Source organism: Aulonocara stuartgranti, assembly GCF_965226115.1.
Source record: "Aulonocara stuartgranti genome assembly, chromosome: 3".
Classification (NCBI taxonomy): domain Eukaryota; kingdom Metazoa; phylum Chordata; class Actinopteri; order Cichliformes; family Cichlidae; genus Aulonocara; species Aulonocara stuartgranti.
Window position 1 is genome coordinate 78,654,269 of NC_138941.1, and position 21,150 is coordinate 78,675,418.

At 43.0% G+C, this 21,150-nt stretch overlaps 1 protein-coding gene and 1 long non-coding RNA gene across 2 annotated transcripts; one reads left to right on the forward strand and one right to left on the reverse strand.

Annotated features, from left to right (window-relative positions):
- Positions 1–15,884: 15,884 nt before the first annotated feature.
- Positions 15,885–16,785, reverse strand: LOC309700308 (GTPase IMAP family member 7-like; the record flags this gene model as incomplete). Its single annotated transcript, XM_082523823.1, has 2 exons — positions 16,747–16,785; positions 15,885–16,630 (listed from the first exon to the last, which is right to left on the reverse strand). The coding sequence occupies exons 1-2, from the start codon at positions 16,772–16,774 to the stop codon at positions 15,885–15,887; spliced, it is 774 nt and encodes a 257-aa protein (XP_082379949.1). The 5' UTR covers positions 16,775–16,785.
- A 154-nt stretch (positions 16,786–16,939) lies between these two features.
- Positions 16,940–18,430, forward strand: LOC309703729. Its single transcript, XR_014275994.1, has 3 exons — positions 16,940–17,004; positions 17,103–17,138; positions 17,876–18,430. It is a non-coding gene; the product is annotated as an uncharacterized lncRNA (long non-coding RNA).
- Positions 18,431–21,150: the final 2,720 nt, after the last annotated feature.

The following is a 21,150-nucleotide window of genomic DNA, read 5'->3' on the forward strand; positions in this document are numbered from 1 at the left end:
TTCCCCTCAGAGACGACGGCTACAAGTCACATTCGCAATATGTGCAAAGTTTGAAGTCACGTCTGGAAGAGAGTTACAGGATCGCGGCACAAAACGCAGCAAAAATTGCTGACAAGAATAAGACCAGATTTGACTTGCGTGTAACCGCTTCTAAATTGGAAGAAGGAGACAGAGTTTTAGTGCGTGCTGTACGCCTAAGAGGGAAACATAAGCTTGCTGATAAGTGGGAGTCAGATGTTTATGTGGTGGTAAAGCAGGCGGGAGATCTCCCAGTTTACACAATAAAACCTGAGAACAGAGACGCTCCTTGGCGAACTGTCCATCGAGATCTCCTACTCCCTTGTGGTTTTGTCACACCCACTAAGGAGAAGCCTGTTATGACAAACTCCACACGCAAGCCTGTAACACGGCAATCAGCTAAACAGTATGATGAGACTGAACCTTCTGAGACAGAGGAGGATACCGTTTGGTTTCGTGAGAGGCGTCCCAGAGAAACCATTCGATTCACCACATTGTACGAGATTCCAAAATCATCCCCTGACACCGATGATGGTGAGGCAGCACAGATAAATTTAACTGAAGACTGCTTAGCTGTTAATGATACGGTAGTCAGAGAAGACTTGTCTCATGGAAATGCAGAAATCATTTTGGAGGATACTGCCTTGGATGCCGTGAGTGAAAAACGCTCAGCTGCTGATGTACCTGGAAGTGGAAATGACTTAGCAGACACATCCACCTTGCAGGGAGATGTTCTTCTAAGCAGAGAAGACTCTGACAGTGAGCCTGAGGCCTTTAACAAAGAAGATTCACAACAGAGCGTGGAAGGTGATAAAACGGACACTCTTCGACGTTCAGTGAGGAATAGAGGTCCGCCAGAAAGACTGCAGTACACCCAGTTGGGTAATCCACTGATATCTATTGTGCAATCCTTATTCCAAGGCTTGAGCTTAGCTTTTACTGATGCTTTGCAAGAGAGTAAGGAGGTTGGAACTTACCAGGAGCCACTCTCTCAAGTGGTGAGGTCACAGCCATCTCCCATGCAAAGGGACTTGCATGAATTTAGGAGGGGAGAGTGTAGCCCAGTGGCAAACAGATGGAATTAGAGACTGTTTATTGTAATTATTATTAAAGGTGTTTTATTTTGTTCAGTTAAAAGCATGATTGGAGAGAGACTCTAAAGAAAAAATCCAAATTATTTTGTATGGAATTGCATTATTTGTGTTATTTATTTATTTATTTTGTTTCTCAAAGGTTATTTTTTGACCTGGATACAAATGCAGTCCAACCAATGGGATTGTTTGTCCCGCCTTGTTTTTCATGTTTGGTTGCGCTGCTAAGGCTGCTTAGACCACACGCGCCATAGCAGTACCTGTGGGGAAAACGTGGTAGCTGTTGAAACAGTGAAGCTGTTGGTGTCTGCTTGATTAGCTGCCAGATTTGGATAGCCGAAGCTAGTTTTATGAATACGAAGTGCTTTGCACTGGTGAGTAACGAAACTGTTATAGCCGCTGATCGGCATCCTGAAATGTTAATGTTGTTCGCTTCAAAAAACAAACGCTAATGGTGACGGTACTATGCAAGTAGCTAGCGAGTGTGCTAAACGCTCACTCCCGTTGTTAAGCGTTAGTTGAGAACTTATTAGCTGTTGTTAGGTTAAGGAAAAAACAGTATGTCTATCTGTTGTATTGAAATGTTTTATTGTGTTACTTTTATTCATCACTGTTGTTACTTGACCGTGAGCAGAGTATATTGAGTTTGCTGCTTTTAATGAGCAGTGTGAATTGCTTTAATGATTGGTGATAGCTACATTGCCATGTAATGAAAACGTTTAGAATTTGATTAGTTGTACAACATTAGAAATTGAAACACATTTTGTTCATGATTTATACTTTAAACAGAAGTGTTAGTTAAGTGTGAACCGTGTTCATTTGAAGTAATTCTGACCTCACTCTTAGGTCAGGTTTTTTGAGTTGGAGAAAGGAGCCGAGACTCCTTGGAGAACATTGGATTACAGACTTTGTGGAAATCCGCAGAAGAGGAATAATTTTCCATTGCAATGGATGGCGAGCCACAGCCCATTTGGAATTGAATCTTGAAGTCTGGTTGCCTGAACTGTGGTAGGACAAAACAGTGCAAACCATACATCGATCGTGGACTGAACTCACACCAATAACTCACCAGATCACCAAACAGGCCTGATCTGGATCCTATTGACACTTTAAAAGACCCGGGTCTAACATTCTTTTCTTTTTTATTTTGGGTATCTGTGCGCGCACACACAATTTTGGTTGTTATTGTAAAGGCAATACAGTGCACAAATTTCAAATACAGTTGAACTATTGCTTCATCATTTGCAGTTGTGTTTTCATTGTGGTTACCCATCCTCTGGGCTCCTGTCGTTCCTGAAATCTTCTGATTTGCCCATTGTTTATATATTTTGTTACATACTGGTTACACTAGCAACCTGGCATTTCATCTCCGACAAAGTTATCCCCGAGAGAAGTAAAGCAAGTGTGTAAGTCCATCTCTGAATGTTTGTAAAGCATTCCTGCGTTAAGCTTAACAAGCGATATATGGAGCAACTGCCTCTCTCCCTCTCTCTCCTGCTTCAATCATGAAACTGATCAATGATCAGCTGATTGTCTCTCTTCTTTGTTTTTGGCCCACTTTGCACCAGAAAGAGGAAACCAGCGGCTGAACAACAGCAGCACGTTTAAGCTTGATCAGCTGTTGTTAGAATTTATTTAATATTACTTTCTACTCGAGGATCTTTTTCTAAGTAGCTGACGGCTGGTAACTGTGCAGGGGCGGATCTAGCAAAGTTTAACCAGGGGGGCATGAACAGGGAAAAGGGGGCACAAAGACATACTTTTCTTTCTTATTCTCATTTAAAATGTCTAGCTTTTAATAAATAATTATCTGACACCCAAAGTTTTAATTTGATGTAAAATGAATAGAAGTCAATTACTGTATATAGTGACTATTAAGTCTAATATATATACCCTAGTAAGCTATAGTACTTTTTACTTTGGGAAGGTACCATCTGTGCAGTCTGCAATTTTGTTGAAGAAAGATGTTGAATCTATTTAATATTTCTTGAAAAATAATTGATTTCTGTGCATTTTTTTTTCACACTGCATTAAATTAAGGTTGATTACGTCGATTAAGCATCATGAGGTGGAGCGTGAGGGGTGGTTCCCTATTTTTTATTTATTTATTTTTGTTGTTGCTGGGAGTTGGAACCCTATTAGTTAGGTTGCTTAATATTTACGCTAAGTACTCTTTAAAATACCAGAATAGGGAGGATGGTGTAGGTTTAAGTTTATTAGATTGATCAGTATTGCTGAACTATGAAACATTTTTTTTTGCATATAGGTATAACAGAATAGCTTTAGTGTAGTTGTTGTTTTAAACTTGAGTATGAACTTATACAAAATGCAGCAAGATATTTAAAAAACAGTTTTGTTGATTAAAACACACTATATCGGATTCATATCGGTATCGGCAGATATCCAAATTTATGATATCGGTATCGGACATAAAAAAGTGGTATCGTGCCATCTCTAGTAATTATTAGTCTCTGCACTATGATGTATGTTTTTCTTCCACAGTATAAACATTTGAGGCCGTCTGAGCATTGAGTGCTCACGCTGTATGAAGCCTGCAGGTAAAAATACACCAGTCAGCTCATGAAACATCCAAAACCTGGATTTTTAACCAGAGTGAGATCCACGAGTATCAATTCTAACAAAAATAGACTGTTTGTGAGAGAGACTCACCTGGTCTCTGATTGTAAAGCATTCAGCTCCATCTTGGTTCATTTTTCAAGTCAAGTTGCTTTACTGTCATTTCAACCACGTACAGTGGTGCAGTACACAGTGAAATGAGGTGACGTTCCTCCAAGACCAGGGTGCTACATATGACACACAATCAACACAGGACTACATAAAGTGCAAGTGTGTAGAAGCTGCAAAAAACCAAACGAAGACAGTGAAACACCAGACAGAACAGAAAATACAGACACAACACTGCAACAGAAAAGTGCAACAATGACAGCGGCTTATGCAGAAGACTGAGCATTGTGGAAAAGTACCTTGGTGTATGAAGGTCTGCATGTGTTTGTGTGTGTGTGGGGGTGTGTCCAGGAGTCTGACGGCTTAGGGGAAGAAATGGTAAATGGCCTGTATTTGTAGAGCGCTTTACTAGTCACTAATGACCCCAAAGCACTTTACACATCCATTCACACACTGGTGATGGCAGCTACATTGTAGCCACAGCCACCCTGGGGCGCACTGACAGAGGCGAGGCTGCCGGACACTGGCGCCACCGGGCCCTCCGACCACCACCAGTAGGCAACGGGTGAAGTGTCTTGCCCAAGGACACAACGACCGAGACTGTCCGAGCCGGGGCTCGAACCGGCAACCTTCCGATTACAAAGCGAACTCCCAACTCTTGAGCCACGATCGCCCTCAGAAACTGAATGGTAGTCTGGTCGTGAGGGCCCGGATGCTCCAGTACCTCTTTCCAGAAGGCAGCAGGATGAAGAGTGTGTGTGAGGGGTGTGTGGGGTCCTCCATGATGCTGGTGGCTTTGCGGGTGGAGCAGTTGCTATAAGTGTCCGTGATGGAGGGAAGAGAGGCTCCAGTGATCTTCACAGCTCCTCTCACTATCCGTTGTGGGGGTATTGCAATCCGATACGGTGCAGTTACCATACCAGACGGTGATATAGAATAGGGATAGGAATGGGGAGGTTGTTCCACAAATTAGGTGCAACCAGGGCAAATGCACGCTCACCTCTGGTCTTAGGCCGAGATCTAGGCTGTACCAAGAGTAATTGGGCTGATGATGTGAGGGCTCTCCCAGGGGTCCACTGGTCTAAGGACCTCAACGAGATAGCTAGACACTGTATGGTTTACGATTTTAAAGGTGAGCAGCAATACTTTCATTAAATTTGGTATTTGATAGGGAGGCAGTGCAAATCAGCAAGGACAGGAGTGAAAGGTTGCAGTCAGAAGGTGTGCCGCAGCATTTTGGACAAGCTGCAATCTATGGAGCAGACTGGAGACAGAAGTAGAGGGAATTACAGTAATCCAATCAGAAGGTCACAAAGGCATGAATAAGCTTCAAGATCCTTGTGTGTTACATAATGCTTAGCCTTAGAAATAAGAAGCAGCTGGTAAAAGCTAGATTTGACTGCAGAGGATAGTTGTCTATCAAGTTTGAAAGAGCTATATCACAGAACACCTAGATTACTAACAGTGTCAGAGAGGAAAGTGGCAAAGTATCAGCCAGCTGACCCCGGGAGACATGACTGTGAAGAAGCCTGTCCATTCTCCGGCTCTTCTTTCCTCCGTTTCCATTTGCAGTCTCATGCCCTCTCTCATTAATTCCAAGAATTCATCCTTCCTGTCTGTCTTTTGTCCACTCTTGGCTGCAGCTGGCCCACTGCTGAACTGGGCCTCAAGTGTCCTCCTGGATGGAGACAATTAGGACTGGAGCCTGGTAGAAGGCTCTGTCCTAACACCTCATCCATAAGGACAAACCAGCACCATTTAGCAGCCGTGGGCTTCCCACTCACTGCCTCGCCTGACCCTGGATACTTGCAATCCTAACAGCAGAGGAAATCACAAGTGGCAATGGACAAAAACAGCAACAGTACAGGTTTACACGAATAAGTTCAAAAGACTAGAGTTAACAATACATATTTTAACACTACTGTACATACTTTGTTTTGTTTTGTTGGCCTGCAAAGGGGTGATTTTTCCCACCAGGCCCATCTTCATAAGAATTGCCCTAACAGACAGAATATAAGAGAACATCTCACTCATGTTAGTCCCTGAACAGCATCCACAGCAAACTGTACTAAATTAGGACCACAAGACCAAAAACATCACTCTGCCTTACATGTAACAGAGTAAGAACTGCATACTATTGCTGCACCTGCAGCCCACAGTGGCGAAAAGGTGTTCGTTGTCTCGCTGGAGTTTAATAAACTCGCCGTCTGCTCCTTGCTATCTAAAACATAACAGGACACAGGCGTAGATTCTCAATCATCTCACACTTCTGATGATCAGCTGTCTGTTTGATGTTTATTCAGCTGTGTGAAAACTATAAGTTACTATAACAAACCGATTTACTCAGGAACAAATGAAACACTGAAAAAGCCAAACAATAACATTTTTAGGTTATCAAAGTGACTCATGTATCATGTTTAACCTGAGTAGTGAAAGCCCGCGGGGGGTTAAAAGAACGATGTGCCGTGAGTTCGCTGTTCTCGCGGCCTCTACTGAGCCTAGCCCCCGGCTGGCTATTGAGCTGGTGGGTAACAGACGACTCAGAAAACGTCGGAGCGCTTTTGCAAATATGTGGTGTCCTGATAAACTGAGCAGATATTTAAGTTTACAAACCCACATTCTCGCCAGAAATATGTTACGTTTATTTTGTAACCCAGAAAGAATAATAAGAGTAATATTAAAACCAACCCTTATGTTAAAACCAGCGGCACTGTGCAGTTACAGTCACGTAAGTTTAATGAATGTAAAATAAATCACCTTAATATTTAAAATGAAACTTCCATTAACTTTAATATCTTAACATTAACAATTTCTACCGTCTCTGTAGCTGCTGCCATTGTTAGAAACTGAACTGGCTAGGCAGCGCTATGAATTCTGGGATAGGTCGGGCCACAAAGTACACACCTGACCCATACTTCAGAATCAGGGGAAATGAAGGCCGCATTTGGAGCAGCCTTCATCGCCTGGCTGTGACGTGATCGGCCTTCAAATGCCTCGGAAGGATGAGGCCCCTGACTTGGGACACAGCTAATGTTAGACCTCATGTGGCTGGAGCGTGTCAGCAGTTCCTGCCAGACGAAGGTGTTGATGTTATGGACTGGCCCACTCGTTCCCCAGACCTGCATCCAGTTGAGCACATCTGGGACATCATGTAGGTGTGTTGCACCACAGACTGTCCAGGAGTTGGCAGATGCTTTAGTCCAGGTCTGGGAGATCCCTTTCAGGAGAACATCTGCCACCTCATCAGGAGCATGCCCAGGTGTTGTAGGGAGGTCATACGGGCACGTGGAGGCCACACACACACTGCTGAGCCTCATTTGGACTTGTTTTAAGGACATTACATCAAAGTTGGATCGGCCTGTGTTTTTCCACTTTCATTTTGAGTGTGACTCCAAATCCAGACCTCCATTAGTTTGCTAACCTTGATTTCCATTGAAAATGTTTGTGTGATTTTGTTGTCAGGACATTCAACTAAATATCAACTATCAACAATCTAACTAAGTATTCAATAAGAATATTTCATTCGTTCACATCTGGGATCTCTTATTTTTGTGTTCCCTTTATTTTTTTGAGCAGTGCAGTTTTGTGAGCTTTAACCTGAGATTCTGGCATTTCTGGCAAAATACATTTATATTTAAAAACTGATTCAGGATTTAATGAATCAATATCACTTTATTCAAGTTAAAATCGATTATCGAAACCCAGGTTAACTGGAGTACAGCTGGTTTTGTTTAGCAATCACACTGAGGAGAAGAGAGGGTTAGGGGTTAGGGTATACCAAAAAATATTAATACTTTTAAACCAACTTTAATTAAATTAACATAAAACTGGAATAATCCAGAGAATATCCATTTTTCAATTTAGAAGGTGAAAAGCTTAAAAATAGGAATTAAGAAGAGGAAGCACAAGGAAATTAATTCAAAATGCACATGACCTTCAAACTGGAACATCAGGTTTCAGTGTTTACAGTCAGATCTCAGAGCCGTACCAGGAACAAGCTCACAGGCGTTTCAGTTTCTTTGTTTACACAGCACAGCTGAAGGACATCAGGGTTAAAAGGACATGCTCATGCTTTGACTCCTCAATTATTCACAGTGTGCAACGTAGGTTACCATGGTGATGTACATCAGGGAAAAGTGACCCTCTTCATAAAGACTAGAGGGGGTCATCAGAACTGCATAGAAGGTTATCGGCTGTCCACTCCCCTCCCTGGACTTAATTGCCAGCTCAAGATGTCTCTCCAGAGCCAGGGCAATTATAAAGGACCACCTCCATCCTAACCACCACCTCTTCAACATCCTGCCCTCTGGAAAAAGGCTCAGATCCATCAGGTGCAAAACCAACAGATTAAAGAACAGCTTCTTCCCGGGCTGTCAGAACTCTTAATGCAAACTAAGAGTGTGTAAGGACTTCCCCAACACATCCACCCTGACACTGCTGTTGATCATCTATGTGCAATATCTCAGTCTTTCCATGTTCTGTGCAATATTTTTGGCTCATGTGCCATATTTTGGTAGAACTACCATCTCCACCCTAAATGACCATAGCCCCTCCACCCTTATTTATTTATTATATTATTCAATTCAGTTCAATAAAACGTTATTGATCCTGAAGGTTGACCCCAAAGGAAATTGGGTAATATATAACTGCCCTTGTATACAGACCTGTTTCTGTTTCAATGTTTCTTACACATACACCATGTATACAGGGAGTGCAGAATTATTAGGCAAATGAGTATTTTGTCCACATCATCCTCTTCATGCATGTTGTCTTACTCCAAGCTGTATAGGCTCGAAAGCCTACTACCAATTAAGCATATTAGGTGATGTGCATCTCTGTAATGAGAAGGGGTGTGGTCTAATGACATCAACACCCTATATCAGGTGTGCATAATTATTAGGCAACGTCCTTTCCTTTGGCAAAATGGGTCAAAAGAAGGACTTGACAGGCTCAGAAAAGTCAAAAATAGTGAGATATCTTGCAGAGGGACGCAGCAGTCTCAAAATTGCAAAGCTTCTGAAGCGTGATCATCCAACAATCAAGCGTTTCATTCAAAATAGTCAACAGGGTCGCAAGAAGCGTGTGGAAAAACCAAGGCGCAAAATAACTGCCCATGAACTGAGAAAAGTCAAGCGTGCAGCTGCCAAGATGCCACTTGCCACCAGTTTGGCCATATTTCAGAGCTGCAACATCACTGGAGTGCCCAAAAGCACAAGGTGTGCAATACTCAGAGACATGGCCAAGGTAAGAAAGGCTGAAAGACAACCACCACTGAACAAGACACACAAGCTGAAACGTCAAGACTGGGCCAAGAAATATCTCAAGACTGGTTTTTCTAAGGTTTTATGGACTGATGAAATGAGAGTGAGTCTTGATGGGCCAGATGGATGGGCCCGTGGCTGGATTGGTAAAGGGCAGAGAGCTCCAGTCCCACTCAGACGCCAGCAAGGTGGAGGTGGAGTACTGGTTTGGGCTGGTATCATCAAAGATGAGCTTGTGGGGCCTTTTCGGGTTGAGGATGGAGTCAAGCTCAACTCCCAGTCCTACTGCCAGTTTCTGGAAGACACCTTCTTCAAGCAGTGGTACAGGAAGAAGTCTGCATCCTTCAAGAAAAACATGATTCTCATGCAGGACAATGCTCCATCACACGCGTCCAAGTACTCCACAGCGTGGCTGGCAAGAAAGGGTATAAAAGAAGAAAAACGAATGACATGGCCTCCTTGTTCACCTGATCTGAACCCCATTGAGAACCTGTGGTCCATCATCAAATGTGAGATTTACAAGGAGGGAAAACAGTACACCTCTCTGAACAGTGTCTGGGAGGCTGTGGTTGCTGCTGCACGCAATGTTGATGGTGAACAGATCAAAACACTGACAGAATCCATGGATGGCAGGCTTTTGAGTGTCCTTACAAAGAAAGGTGGCTATATTGGTCGCTGATTTGTTTTTGTTTTGGAATGTCAGAAATGTATATTTGTGAATGTGGAGATGTTATATTGGTGTCACTGGTAAAAATAAATCATTGAAATGGGTATATATTTGTTTTTTGTTAAGTTGCCTAATAATTATGCACAGTAATAGTCACCTGCACACACAGATATCCCCCTAAAATAGCTAAAACTAAAAACAAACTAAAAACTACTTCCAAAAACATTCAGCTTTGATATTAATGAGTTTTTTGGGTTCATTGAGAACATGGTTGTTGTTCAATAATAACATTATTCCTCAAAAATACAACTTGCCTAATAATGCTGCACTCCCTGTAGAGTTTCACTCAGATCCACAGATGATCCATGGCCCATGCTTTCTGGACATTTACACAATGCAAACAACAATGAAGCAACAGGGAGGACTTGACCCTGTCCTACTTGTTTCCCTAGGTCGGTTACAACAGCCTTTCCAAACTCACACCTAGCCACGTTCAGTGTCAGAGAGGCATCACGCAAACGGTCAAATATTTCACTGAGGGTTTTGAGGTGTTCAGTCCAGGTGGATGAATAGGCCACTATATCATCCAGATACACTTCGCAGTTTATGACTCCATGTAACTCAGTGTTCATCAGTCGTTGGAATGTGGCGGGAGCATTTCTTAACCCGAACGGCATGACGGTGTATTGCAAAAAGTGGTTGGGTGTAACAAAGGCACTGATTTCTGATGCGTGTTTGGTTAATGGGACTTGCCAGTATCCTTTTAGGAGGTCGAGTTTGGTCATAAAGTTTGCCAAGCCCACACAATCTACCAGGTCATCCATGCGTGGGAGTGGAAAAGAGTCTGGTTTTGTAGCAGCGTTTACCTTTCGGTAATCGTTACAGAAACGGGAGGTTTGATTGGGTTTTGGAACGAGCAATGATGGTGAGCTCCAAGAACTATTACTGGGAAGGGCAAAACCATGGTCAAGAAGATACTGGACTTCTTGCTGCATTATGGCACACTTAGTGGGATTTACTCTGTTGGCATGTTGCTTTATTGGCTTGTGATCACCCACATCAATATCATGACTTAGCACGTGCGTTTGAGTGGGGATATCACCAAAAAGAGTTGGGTAATTGTTAATGAGCTCTCGGACATCAGATTTGGCAGGATCAGACAGATGTGATAAATAGACATCCAAGTCAGCCAGACTCCTGGCAGATGCTTTAGTCCAGGTCTGGGAGGAGATCCCTCAGGAGAACATCCGCCACCTCATCAGGAGCATGCCCAGGTGTTGTAGGGAGGTCATACGGGCACGTGGAGGCCACACACACACTGCTGAGCCTCATTTGGACTTGTTTTAAGGACATTACATCAAAGTTGGATCGGCCTGTGTTTTTCCACTTTCATTTTGAGTGTGACTCCAAATCCAGACCTCCATTAGTTTGCTAACCTTGATTTCCATTGAAAATGTTTGTGTGATTTTGTTGTCAGGACATTCAACTAAATATCAACTATCAACAATCTAACTAAGTATTCAATAAGAATATTTCATTCGTTCACATCTGGGATCTCTTATTTTTGTGTTTTGTTTTTTTGAGCAGTGCAGTTTTGTGAGCTTTAACCTGAGATTCTGGCATTTCTGGCAAAATACATTTATATTTAAAAACTGATTCAGGATTTAATGAATCATCCATCCATCCATCCATCTTCATCCGCTTATCCGAGGTCGGGTCGCGGGGGTAGCAGCCTAAGCAAAGAGGTCCAGACCTCCCTCTCCCCAGCCACCTCCTCCAGCTTGTCCGGGGGAATACCAAGGCGTTCCCAGGCCAGCCGAGAGATATAATCTCTCCAGCGTGTCCTGGGTCTGCCCCGGGGCCTCCTCCCGGTGGGACATGCCTGGAACACCTCGCCCAGGAGGCGCCCAGGGGGCATCCTTGCCAGATGCCCGAACCACCTCAGCTGGCTCCTTTCGATGTGGAGCAGCAGCTGCTCTACTCTAAGCCCCTCCCGGATGGCCGAACTTCTCACCCTATCTCTAAGGGAGAGGCCAGCCACCCTTCGGAGGAAGCTCATTTCCGCCGCTTGTATCCGCGATCTCGTTCTTTCGGTCACTACCCACAGCTCGTGGCCATAGGTGAGGGTAGGGACGTAGATCGACCGGTAAATTGAGAGCTTCGCTTTTACACTCAGCTCCCTCTTCACCACGACTGACCGGTGCAGCGTCCGCATTACTGCAGCCGCAGCCCCAATCCGTCTGTCGATCTCCAGCTCCCTTCTCCCATCACTCGCGAACAAGACCCCGAGATACTTGAACTCCTCCACTTGGGGCAGGAACTCATCCCCGACCCGGAGTGGGCACTCCACCCTTTTCCGGCTGAGAACCATGGCCTCAGATTTGGAGGTGCTGATCCTCATTCCCGCTGCGTTACCCTCGGCTGCGAACCGCTCCAGTGCGAGCTGGAGGCCCTCACCCGATGAAGCCAACAGAACCACATCATCCGCAAAAATCAGAGATGAGATTCTGAGGCCACCAAAGCGAAAGCCCTCCGCCACTTGGCTGCGCCTAGAAATCCTGTCCATAAAAATTATGAACAGAACCGGAGACAAAGGGCAGCCCTGGCGGAGCCCATCACCCACCGGGAACGAGTCCGACTTATTGCCGGCAATGCGAACCAAGCTCTTGCAACGGTTGTATAGGGATTGAATGGCCCGTAGCAATGGGCCAGACACCCCATACTCGCGCAACACCTCCCACAGGACGCCCCGAGGGACACGGTCGAATGCCTTCTCCAGGTCCACAAAACACATGTAGACTGGTTGGGCAAACTCCCATGCACCCTCAAGTATCCTCGAGAGGACAAAGAGCTGGTCCAGTGTTCCGCGACCAGGACGAAAACCGCATTGTTCCTCCTGTATCCGAGGTTCGACTAGCGGACGAACCCTCCTCTCCAGCACCCTGGCATAGACTTTCCCGGGGAGGCTGAGGAGTGTGATCCCCCTGTAGTTGGAACACACCCTCCGGTCCCCCTTCTTGAAGATGGGGACCACCACCCCGGTCTGCCAGTCCACAGGTACTGCCCCTGATCTCCACGCAACATTGCAGAGACGTGTCAACCAAGACAGCCCTACAACGTCCAGAGCCTTCAGGAACTCGGGGCGGACCTCATCGACACCAGGGGCTCTGCCACCAAGGAGTTGTTTAACTGCCTCAGTGACCTCGCCCCCGGAAATCGGTGGGTCACACCCCTCATCCCCAGACTCTGCTTCCTCCCCGGAAGACGTGTCAGTGGGATTAAGGAGGTCCTCGAAGTATTCCTTCCACCGCCCGACAATTTTCTCAGTCGACGTCAACAGCGCTCCGCCAGCACTATACACAGTGCAGGTAGAGCACCGCTTTCCCCTCCTGAGACGCCTGACGGTTTGCCAGAATCTCTTCGAGGCAGTCCGAAAGTCTTTTTCCATGGCCTCTCCGAACTCCTCCCACACCCGAGTTTTTGCTTCAGCCACTGCCCGAGCCGCATTCCGCTTGGCCTGTCGATACCTGTCGGCTGCCTCCGGAGTCCCACAGGCTAACCAAGCCCGATAGGCCTCCTTCTTCAGCCTGGTGGCTCCCTTCACCTCTGGTGTCCACCATTTGGTTCGGGGATTACCACCACGGCAGGCACCAACCACCTTGCGGCCGCAGCTCAATGCAGCAGCTTCGGCAATGGAGACGCTGAACATGGTCCATTCGGACTCAATGTCCCCAGTCTCCCTCGGAATGCTGTTGAAGCTCTGCCGGAGGTGTGCGTTGAAGATCTCGCGGACTGGGGCCTCTGCTAGACGTTCCCAGCACACCCTCACTACGCGTTTAGGTGCACCAGGTCTGTCCAGCGTCCTCCCCCGCCACCTGATCCAACTCACCACCAGGTGGTGATCAGTTGACAGCTCAGCCCCTCTCTTTACCCGAGTGTCCAGAACATATGGTCGCAGGTCTGGTGATACGATTACAAAATCGATCATCGACCTACGGCCTAGAGCATCCTGGTGCCACGTGCACTTATGGACACTCTTATGTTCGAACAGGGTGTTCGTTATGGCCAAACTGTGATTAGCACAGAAGTCCAATAACAAAGCACCGCTCGGGTTCAGATCAGGGAGGCCGTTCCTCCCAATCACGCCCCTCCAGGTCTCGCTGTCGTTACCCACGTGAGCATTGAAGTCTCCCAGCAGGACAACAGAGTCTCCAGGTGGAGCACCTTCCAGCACCCCCCCCAGGGACTCTAAGAAGGCTGGGTACTCCGAACTGCCACTCGGCGCATAAGCGCAGATGACAGTCAGGACCCGTTCCCCGACCCTAAGGCGCAGGGAACAAACCCTCTCGTCCACCGGGAAAAACCCCAACGTACCGGCAGCAAGCCGAGGGGATATAAGAATACCCACCCCAGCCCGCCGCCTCTCACCAGGGGCAACTCCAGACTGAGACAGAGTCCAGCCCCTCTCCAGGAGACTGGTTCCAGAGCCCAGACAATGCGTAGAGGTGAGCCCAACTATATCTAGCCGGTACCTCTCAACCTCACGCACCAACTCAGGCTCCTTCCCCACCAGAGAGGTGACATTCCATGTCCCTATTGCCAGTCTTGGCAGCCGGGGGTCGGTCCGCCAGGGCCTCCGCTCCTGGCCGCCACCCGGCTCACAATGCACCCGACCCCTATGGCGCCTCCTGCGGGTGGTGGGCCTGCGGGAGGATGGGCCCATGTCTCCTCTTCGGGCTGTGCCCGGCCGGGCCCCATGGACTAAGGCCCGGCCACCAGACGCTCGCCCTCGGGCACCCTCCCCGGGCCTGGCTCCAGGGCGGGGCCCCGGTAACCCTATCCCGGGCAGGGTAAACTGTTCCCTCGATATTCTTTTCATGGGGGTCTTCTGATTTAATGAATCAATATCACTTTATTCAAGCTAAAATCGATTATCGAAACCCAGGTTAACTGGAGTACAGCTGGTTTTGTTTAGCAATCACACTGAGGAGAAGAGAGGGTTAGGGGTTAGGGTATACCAAAAAATATTAATACTTTTAAACCAACTTTAATTAAATTAACATAAAACTGGAATAATCCAGAGAATATCCATTTTTGAATTTAGAAGGTGAAAAGCTTAAAAATAGGAATTAAGAAGAGGAAGCACAAGGAAATTAATTCAAAATGCACATGACCTTCAAACTGGAACATCAGGTTTCAGTGTTTACAGTCAGATCTCAGAGCCGTACCAGGAACAAGCTCACAGGCGTTTCAGTTTCTTTGTTTACACAGCACAGCTGAAGGACATCAGGGTTAAAAGGACATGCGACGCGTCAAACAGTAAATGACCGCCTGTAAGAATGCGGTACTGATAATGCGTGATAAAGGCAAGTTACCAGTAAATATAGTGCAGTTTATTACCTTGAAGCGGGCTTACAGTGACCCAGCGTGAATAAACGGTAGTATACCAATTTATTAATCACACATGTTACTGTGTTGACATTATTTATGAAAAAAAGACAAAACGGTATCTCACTGGTGTCACTGTCGCCAGTGGGATACCGTAAATGACGCTACAGTGTGATTGATAGATAGATAGATAGATAGATAGATAGATAGATAGATAGATAGATAGATAGATAGATAGATAGATAGATAGATAGATAGATAGATAGATAGATAGATGGATGGATGGTAGACAGATTGATTCAGTTGAATTTTATCTAAGCCATAGACAGTGACTTTGAACGGTGGGTGGTGAAGCCAAGAATGGAAAGTTTTATTAATAATGGCTTCATACATTTACATAAAGCAGTACTGGATAGCACATTCACTAATCAATACCATGCAAATGGATTTATATCGTGATTTTAACTACTGGCATACAGAGAAGTTGCATTTCCCTTAATTGCTCTTGACATGTTAAATTTTAAACCAGAAACAGGAAACTTGTAAGGTTTACATGTTTATATGCAAGCTTCTCACAGAAGGTTACAGACAGAAATACTCCCATGACAATGTTTTTTTAATTAATAAAATCACATTCTATATAGAATATTTCATATGAGATCATGACAACTGATAAACTGATAAATATTTTTTCATACATTTTTATAGAAAGCAGTTGTGACTGAATTAACTCAATTAAAGATCTGAAGTAAATTTACATTAATCCCCCATGTTTCAGTCAGAGGAGTGATCACTGTCTTGTTCATCAGCCAGTATGGCCTGAAACAACAAGATTCTTTGAAGCAGCTGAAACATGAAGATTATGCTGTGAGTTAAAGCTGTTTCTTGTTTGTCATCACTCTGTTTCAGAATCTCCTCTGCTTTCTTCAACATTTCATCAGTGTAGTACATTCCTTTATTTAGCTCAACCATTTGATCAACCTTTGTGATCAATTCAACCACCTGAGATCTGCTCTGATCATTATTATTAAAGACATGATACCTTTCACTGCACCTGTTTAACAAGGCTTTGAGTTTTTTGTCACTTCTATTCAAATAATTTTGTATGGTCATTCCATCTTGAGTCAATTTGTCACCATGAGTGAACAGGACAATCATGTAATTTGATGCCTTAGGTCCAAACAGCTTTTCCAAGGCATCCACGCAGTTTTGTTCTTCCTTTGTGAACCTGCCGATCTGAAGGACCAGTAGGAAGACATGAGGCCCAGGAGAGGACATGTGGATACATTTCGCAATCTCTTCCTTTATGGCATCTGCACTTTTGGATGTATCCAGAATGCCTGGTGTATCAATCACAGTGATCTTTCTGGAGCATTCTGGAATTCGATCTGATTCACAGGTCTCTGTCACTGACTCTGGACTCACTTCAGACAGAAAAGACTTTCTGCCCACGATGGTATTGCCAACAGCACTCTTCCCAACACCAGTTTTGCCAATCATAACAATCCTCAGAGGAGGACCTGCAGAGAGAAATTGATTTTAAATTCCACAGAACTTGACAAGAGTTGCATTTAACATTGCATTTAACAGATAGCTAGCTGTCTGAAAAGGAAGCTTAAAAAAAATCCAACTTCACCTTCTGGGATTGATTGGCTTTTGCCCATGTTGGTCTGATTGTGGCTTTTTCGGGAATGAAATGAAGAGCATTTAATTCCACTATTTTACAATTTACTATATTACTGCGAAGCAGATGATAGCACTCCGCCCATCTTGGAGGCGGACCCCTCAGTATATATCTGCATGAGTCTGAAAGCTCTTTCAGAGATAGCTGAAACTTGAACACTCTCAGTTAATCATTAAACAGGTGTTGAGATTAGTTCTGCCAAGCCTCCATGTAAGTTGTATTACTTCTTGTCAAGGGTCATCATATTTATACATTTTGTCTTAATATAAAACATCACAAAATAATTTTTTGAAATTCTTTATTCACAGAAACAGCTGTCAAGATGAGTTCTTCCAGTCATCAACGTAAGTAATTGATTTACTTACTTTTGTATTATTCTTTAAATTAATGTTCACCACATTTATAAAATGTTGTTTAATGCTAAACATGCTGAACATTAAATTATTTGCATATTTTATATACAAAATCAGAAACTGTGAATATTGGTTTGGAACTGATTTCAATAAAAATTTAACTTGAAAAAATATTTATTAAATTTTTTGCTTAATTAATTTTGAGTATTTATTTGCAGCTAAAGCTTTAACTTGATAAATATTTTTCTTGACTGTTGTTTGTTTATTATTACTGTCTTTGGGGGAAATAAATATAATCAAATGAAGTAGAAAGGTTCATTTGATGACACCGTGATATAACTAGGTAATTTTATTTTCATTTGATTATTTTCATTGGGTTGCCAAAGTAACAAAATGAGTAAGAACTTACAAAAAATATTTTTATCACAATTTCTGTTTTAAACTTTTATTTAGTTTTAATTTGTTTGTGCTCATTTCTGGACTCTAGTAACCACTTTTGAGCTGAAAGTAATGATCAGAAGACCTTCCAATAGCAAGTACTTGATTTAAAATTCACACTTTAATGCCATTGTCAATAGCTACAACAGGGCTGGCAGTATTGTTTTCAATTCATTAATTTGTGTGTGTAGGCAGTCTGCATCTGTGTTTGGGAGTAAGTGTCCTTTGGCACATTTATGATTCTTGATGATTCCTAAGAATACTAAGAGTTTGAAACTTCATTTCTGCAGAAAACTCTGTGAAGTTTACTATCACTCTGTTTGGAACGAACCATGACTTAATGAAAGAGATTGGATGTACAATCCTCACAAACAAAAATTTTGTGAAAATGGAGAACGACTTGGTCATTGGAGAGAATGAGTTATTCAGAATCATCATCATTCCTGTTTTCTTCAAAGATAAGTGTCCCTATCCAGACCAGCTGATTATTGACCTCATGGCACATTCTGATTCTGGAATTCATCTGTTCATAGTGGTAACAGAAAACCACGACGAAATAAGCCAACTGATCACTAGGCTTACAGGTTTCTTTAATAAACCAGTCAAAGAACAATTACTAATCATCATAGCAAACAACGAAAACTCCAGTATGATCCGTTGCTTTGAGAACGGTCAGTTGTCACTAGAAATGGACAAACTTGCTGATTGTTGTTACTCCATATGTGAAAGCCATGAACCATTCCAGTCTCAAGACACAGACTACAGTAAAAAGGTTGTGGACAGAAGGAAAGCTGAACTGAAACGTAAAAGGTAAAAATTGTATTTTGTTTCTTTCTTTGTGTCACCACAAATAATTCTGTCTAAAAGCATCTGTTAACCTCAAGTAACACAATGTCTTTGCTTCGCCTTGCTCTCGGTCACTGTGTCTGTGTGAACAAAAGCACTCCACTAAGCAGCAAGATCATTGTCCATATGTTTTTACAGTTCTTGAATATTGCTCCTAGTGGCATTTATGCTTTTTTTACACAAATAGTTGTATAACACATTTTTGTTCCCACATGCTCTTATGTTAGTTGTAGGAAAAAAAAAAAAAAAAAGTTGTAGGAAGCATTAGGTACATTGTGAGAATACATTTTTTGAACATTTGTGTAGTTTTTTTCTTAACATTGCATTAACAAATTCAGCCCTTTAGATTAAAACTTTGAAGGTGAAGCCTAATTTTTAAGGCCTCTAGGGAATTCAATCAAACTGTTGACCAGATGCGTTTCACCGGGAGAAAGTGTGGATATGCATATAAGATTTATTATCCTGGTAGGTGCACTTTTGGTAATGCATTTATTGTTCACTGCTATAAAGGCATGTAGAAATGTTCCCTGCAAAAATCCCCTGTCCATTTTGTTTATTGTGGAGAGGGTGATATTTGTGATATTTTATAATTTCTTTGTTGTCATTTGTTTTGACTTACAGTGTTCCAGTTCAGAGTGCCTCTGATGGAAGTGAAGATATATTTAACATCATACTGCTGGGAAGCACTGGAACTGGAAAGAGTGCCTCAGCAAACACCATCATGAATGCTGGAAAACACAACAGTTATGCAAAGCAGCATTTTACATCTCAACCAAGCCCAGTACCAGTGACCACCAAGTGTGAGGAGAAAATAGTAGAGATGTTTGGAAAACATTTTAGAGTGGTCGACACCCCAGACTTCTTTTACGATGAGGAACATGTGAACCTGGCACAAGTAGTGGAGTGTAAGAAGTACTGTCAGCCACCGCACTGCGTGGTATTACTTGTGATACAGCTGGGCAGGTTCACAGATGGTGAGAGAGGAATATTACTAAAGCTGGAGAAAAATCTTGGCTGGATGATCAGGAATAAAACAATCATCCTGTTTACACATGGAGAAGATTTGCAGGGCAGTGTAGATAAATTTATTAGTACACGGAGTCACCTCAAGTGCATTATTGACGCTTGTAGCAATCGTTACCATGTGTTCAAGAACACCTCCAGCAACTCTAAACAAGTCACAGAACTCATCAGGAATTTTCCAGAAATGTTTCCTATTTCTAGTGAAGAACTATCAGGTCAACGTTGCTGTTTGTGTTAACTGCAGCTAATGTAAAGTGAATGTCTACATAAGACTAGTTGGAACCAGTTTGTGCAGTGTAGCAAATATAAATGAAATAGACTAATGCTGGGTGTTCATACTATTGTTGCATAATTTAATGATGTGCTATCTGTAATTTTTTGTTTAATGCTGTTTTATGCTCAAATTTCATGCCAACTGTTTATCTCTGAATGTGTTTTTTAAGCCTTTGGGCAAACATAAAGAACCTTTTGAAATGTACAAATCTGATTTAAAAAAGATATATATGTACATATATACATGCACTAAATCTGTAAGCTTGTTCATAAATGCACCATATATTATATAGAGAAAAAATGTCAACCAGTAAAATAACATTTGATAGCTAATCTTTTTGCATATGATGTTTATGCAAGGCAGTGTTCAAAGAGATCAAAAAGGCACTGCAGCAAATAATACACTAAACCAAAATAAATGTTGTTGACTCAAATTAGTGAAATGTCTGGGTCAGTCTTCTACTTTTTTCTGCCACTGTTAATGTGTTCTGCTACACAGCAAAATCCCCAGTGTTAAATTAACACTAGAGAGTGTCTATATGGGTCCACTCCTCTGAGTGTTAAATACAACACTGTTGAGTGTTAAATTAACACTTTGACAGTGTTGTATGTTTAAAAGTAACCTGGTCAGTTTTGAAGATTAACAATGGCTAACACTGAGCAGTGCTGATTTTCTAACACTGGAATATTTCTAACATTTTGAGTTATTTTCCAGTGTTAGAAAATCAGCACTGCTCAGTGTTAGCCATTGTTAATCTTCAAAACTGACTAGGTTACTTTTAAACATATAACACTGTCAAAAGTGTTAATTTAACACTCAACAGTGTTGTATTTAACACTCAGAGGTGTGGACCCATATAGACACTCTCTAGTGTTAATTTAACACTGGAGATTTTGCTGTGTACAATTGGTTGTATTGAATTGCTGAATAAGACAAGTGGTTTGAGGAAAAACAACCAAAATGTATCATATTCTATTTCAGTACATATGAGTTACAAACTTAAAGCTCTCAAGCACATGTTGAGGTTTAAATTTATAATCTTAAATGCTTATATGCTGATTATATTGCTTTATAAGAAAGGCCCAACTCTGAGTACACTCTGTGCCAAAAAGTGCTGACAGGAAACTGCATGCTTTTGCAGAGCATAGGACCAGAAAGTGAAACCAACTAGGCTGTTTGATCGAAACCTAAAGTGTGGTGTGACGTAGAGAGCAAGTATATAAATAACTAGGCTCATTTCCTGTTTCATATGTTAGGCTATCCCCTTTCTATCCCTTTTCTAATTTTCGTAATTAAACGCATTGGTGGAAACCCAAACAAAAGACGCAATAAGAGGCTCTAATGTAAGCGTCCTGTTAATGTTGGTGGCGTCAGTTACACAGCCAGCAGTGCACGGGCAGGAATGAAAGTCTTACTTGGAAT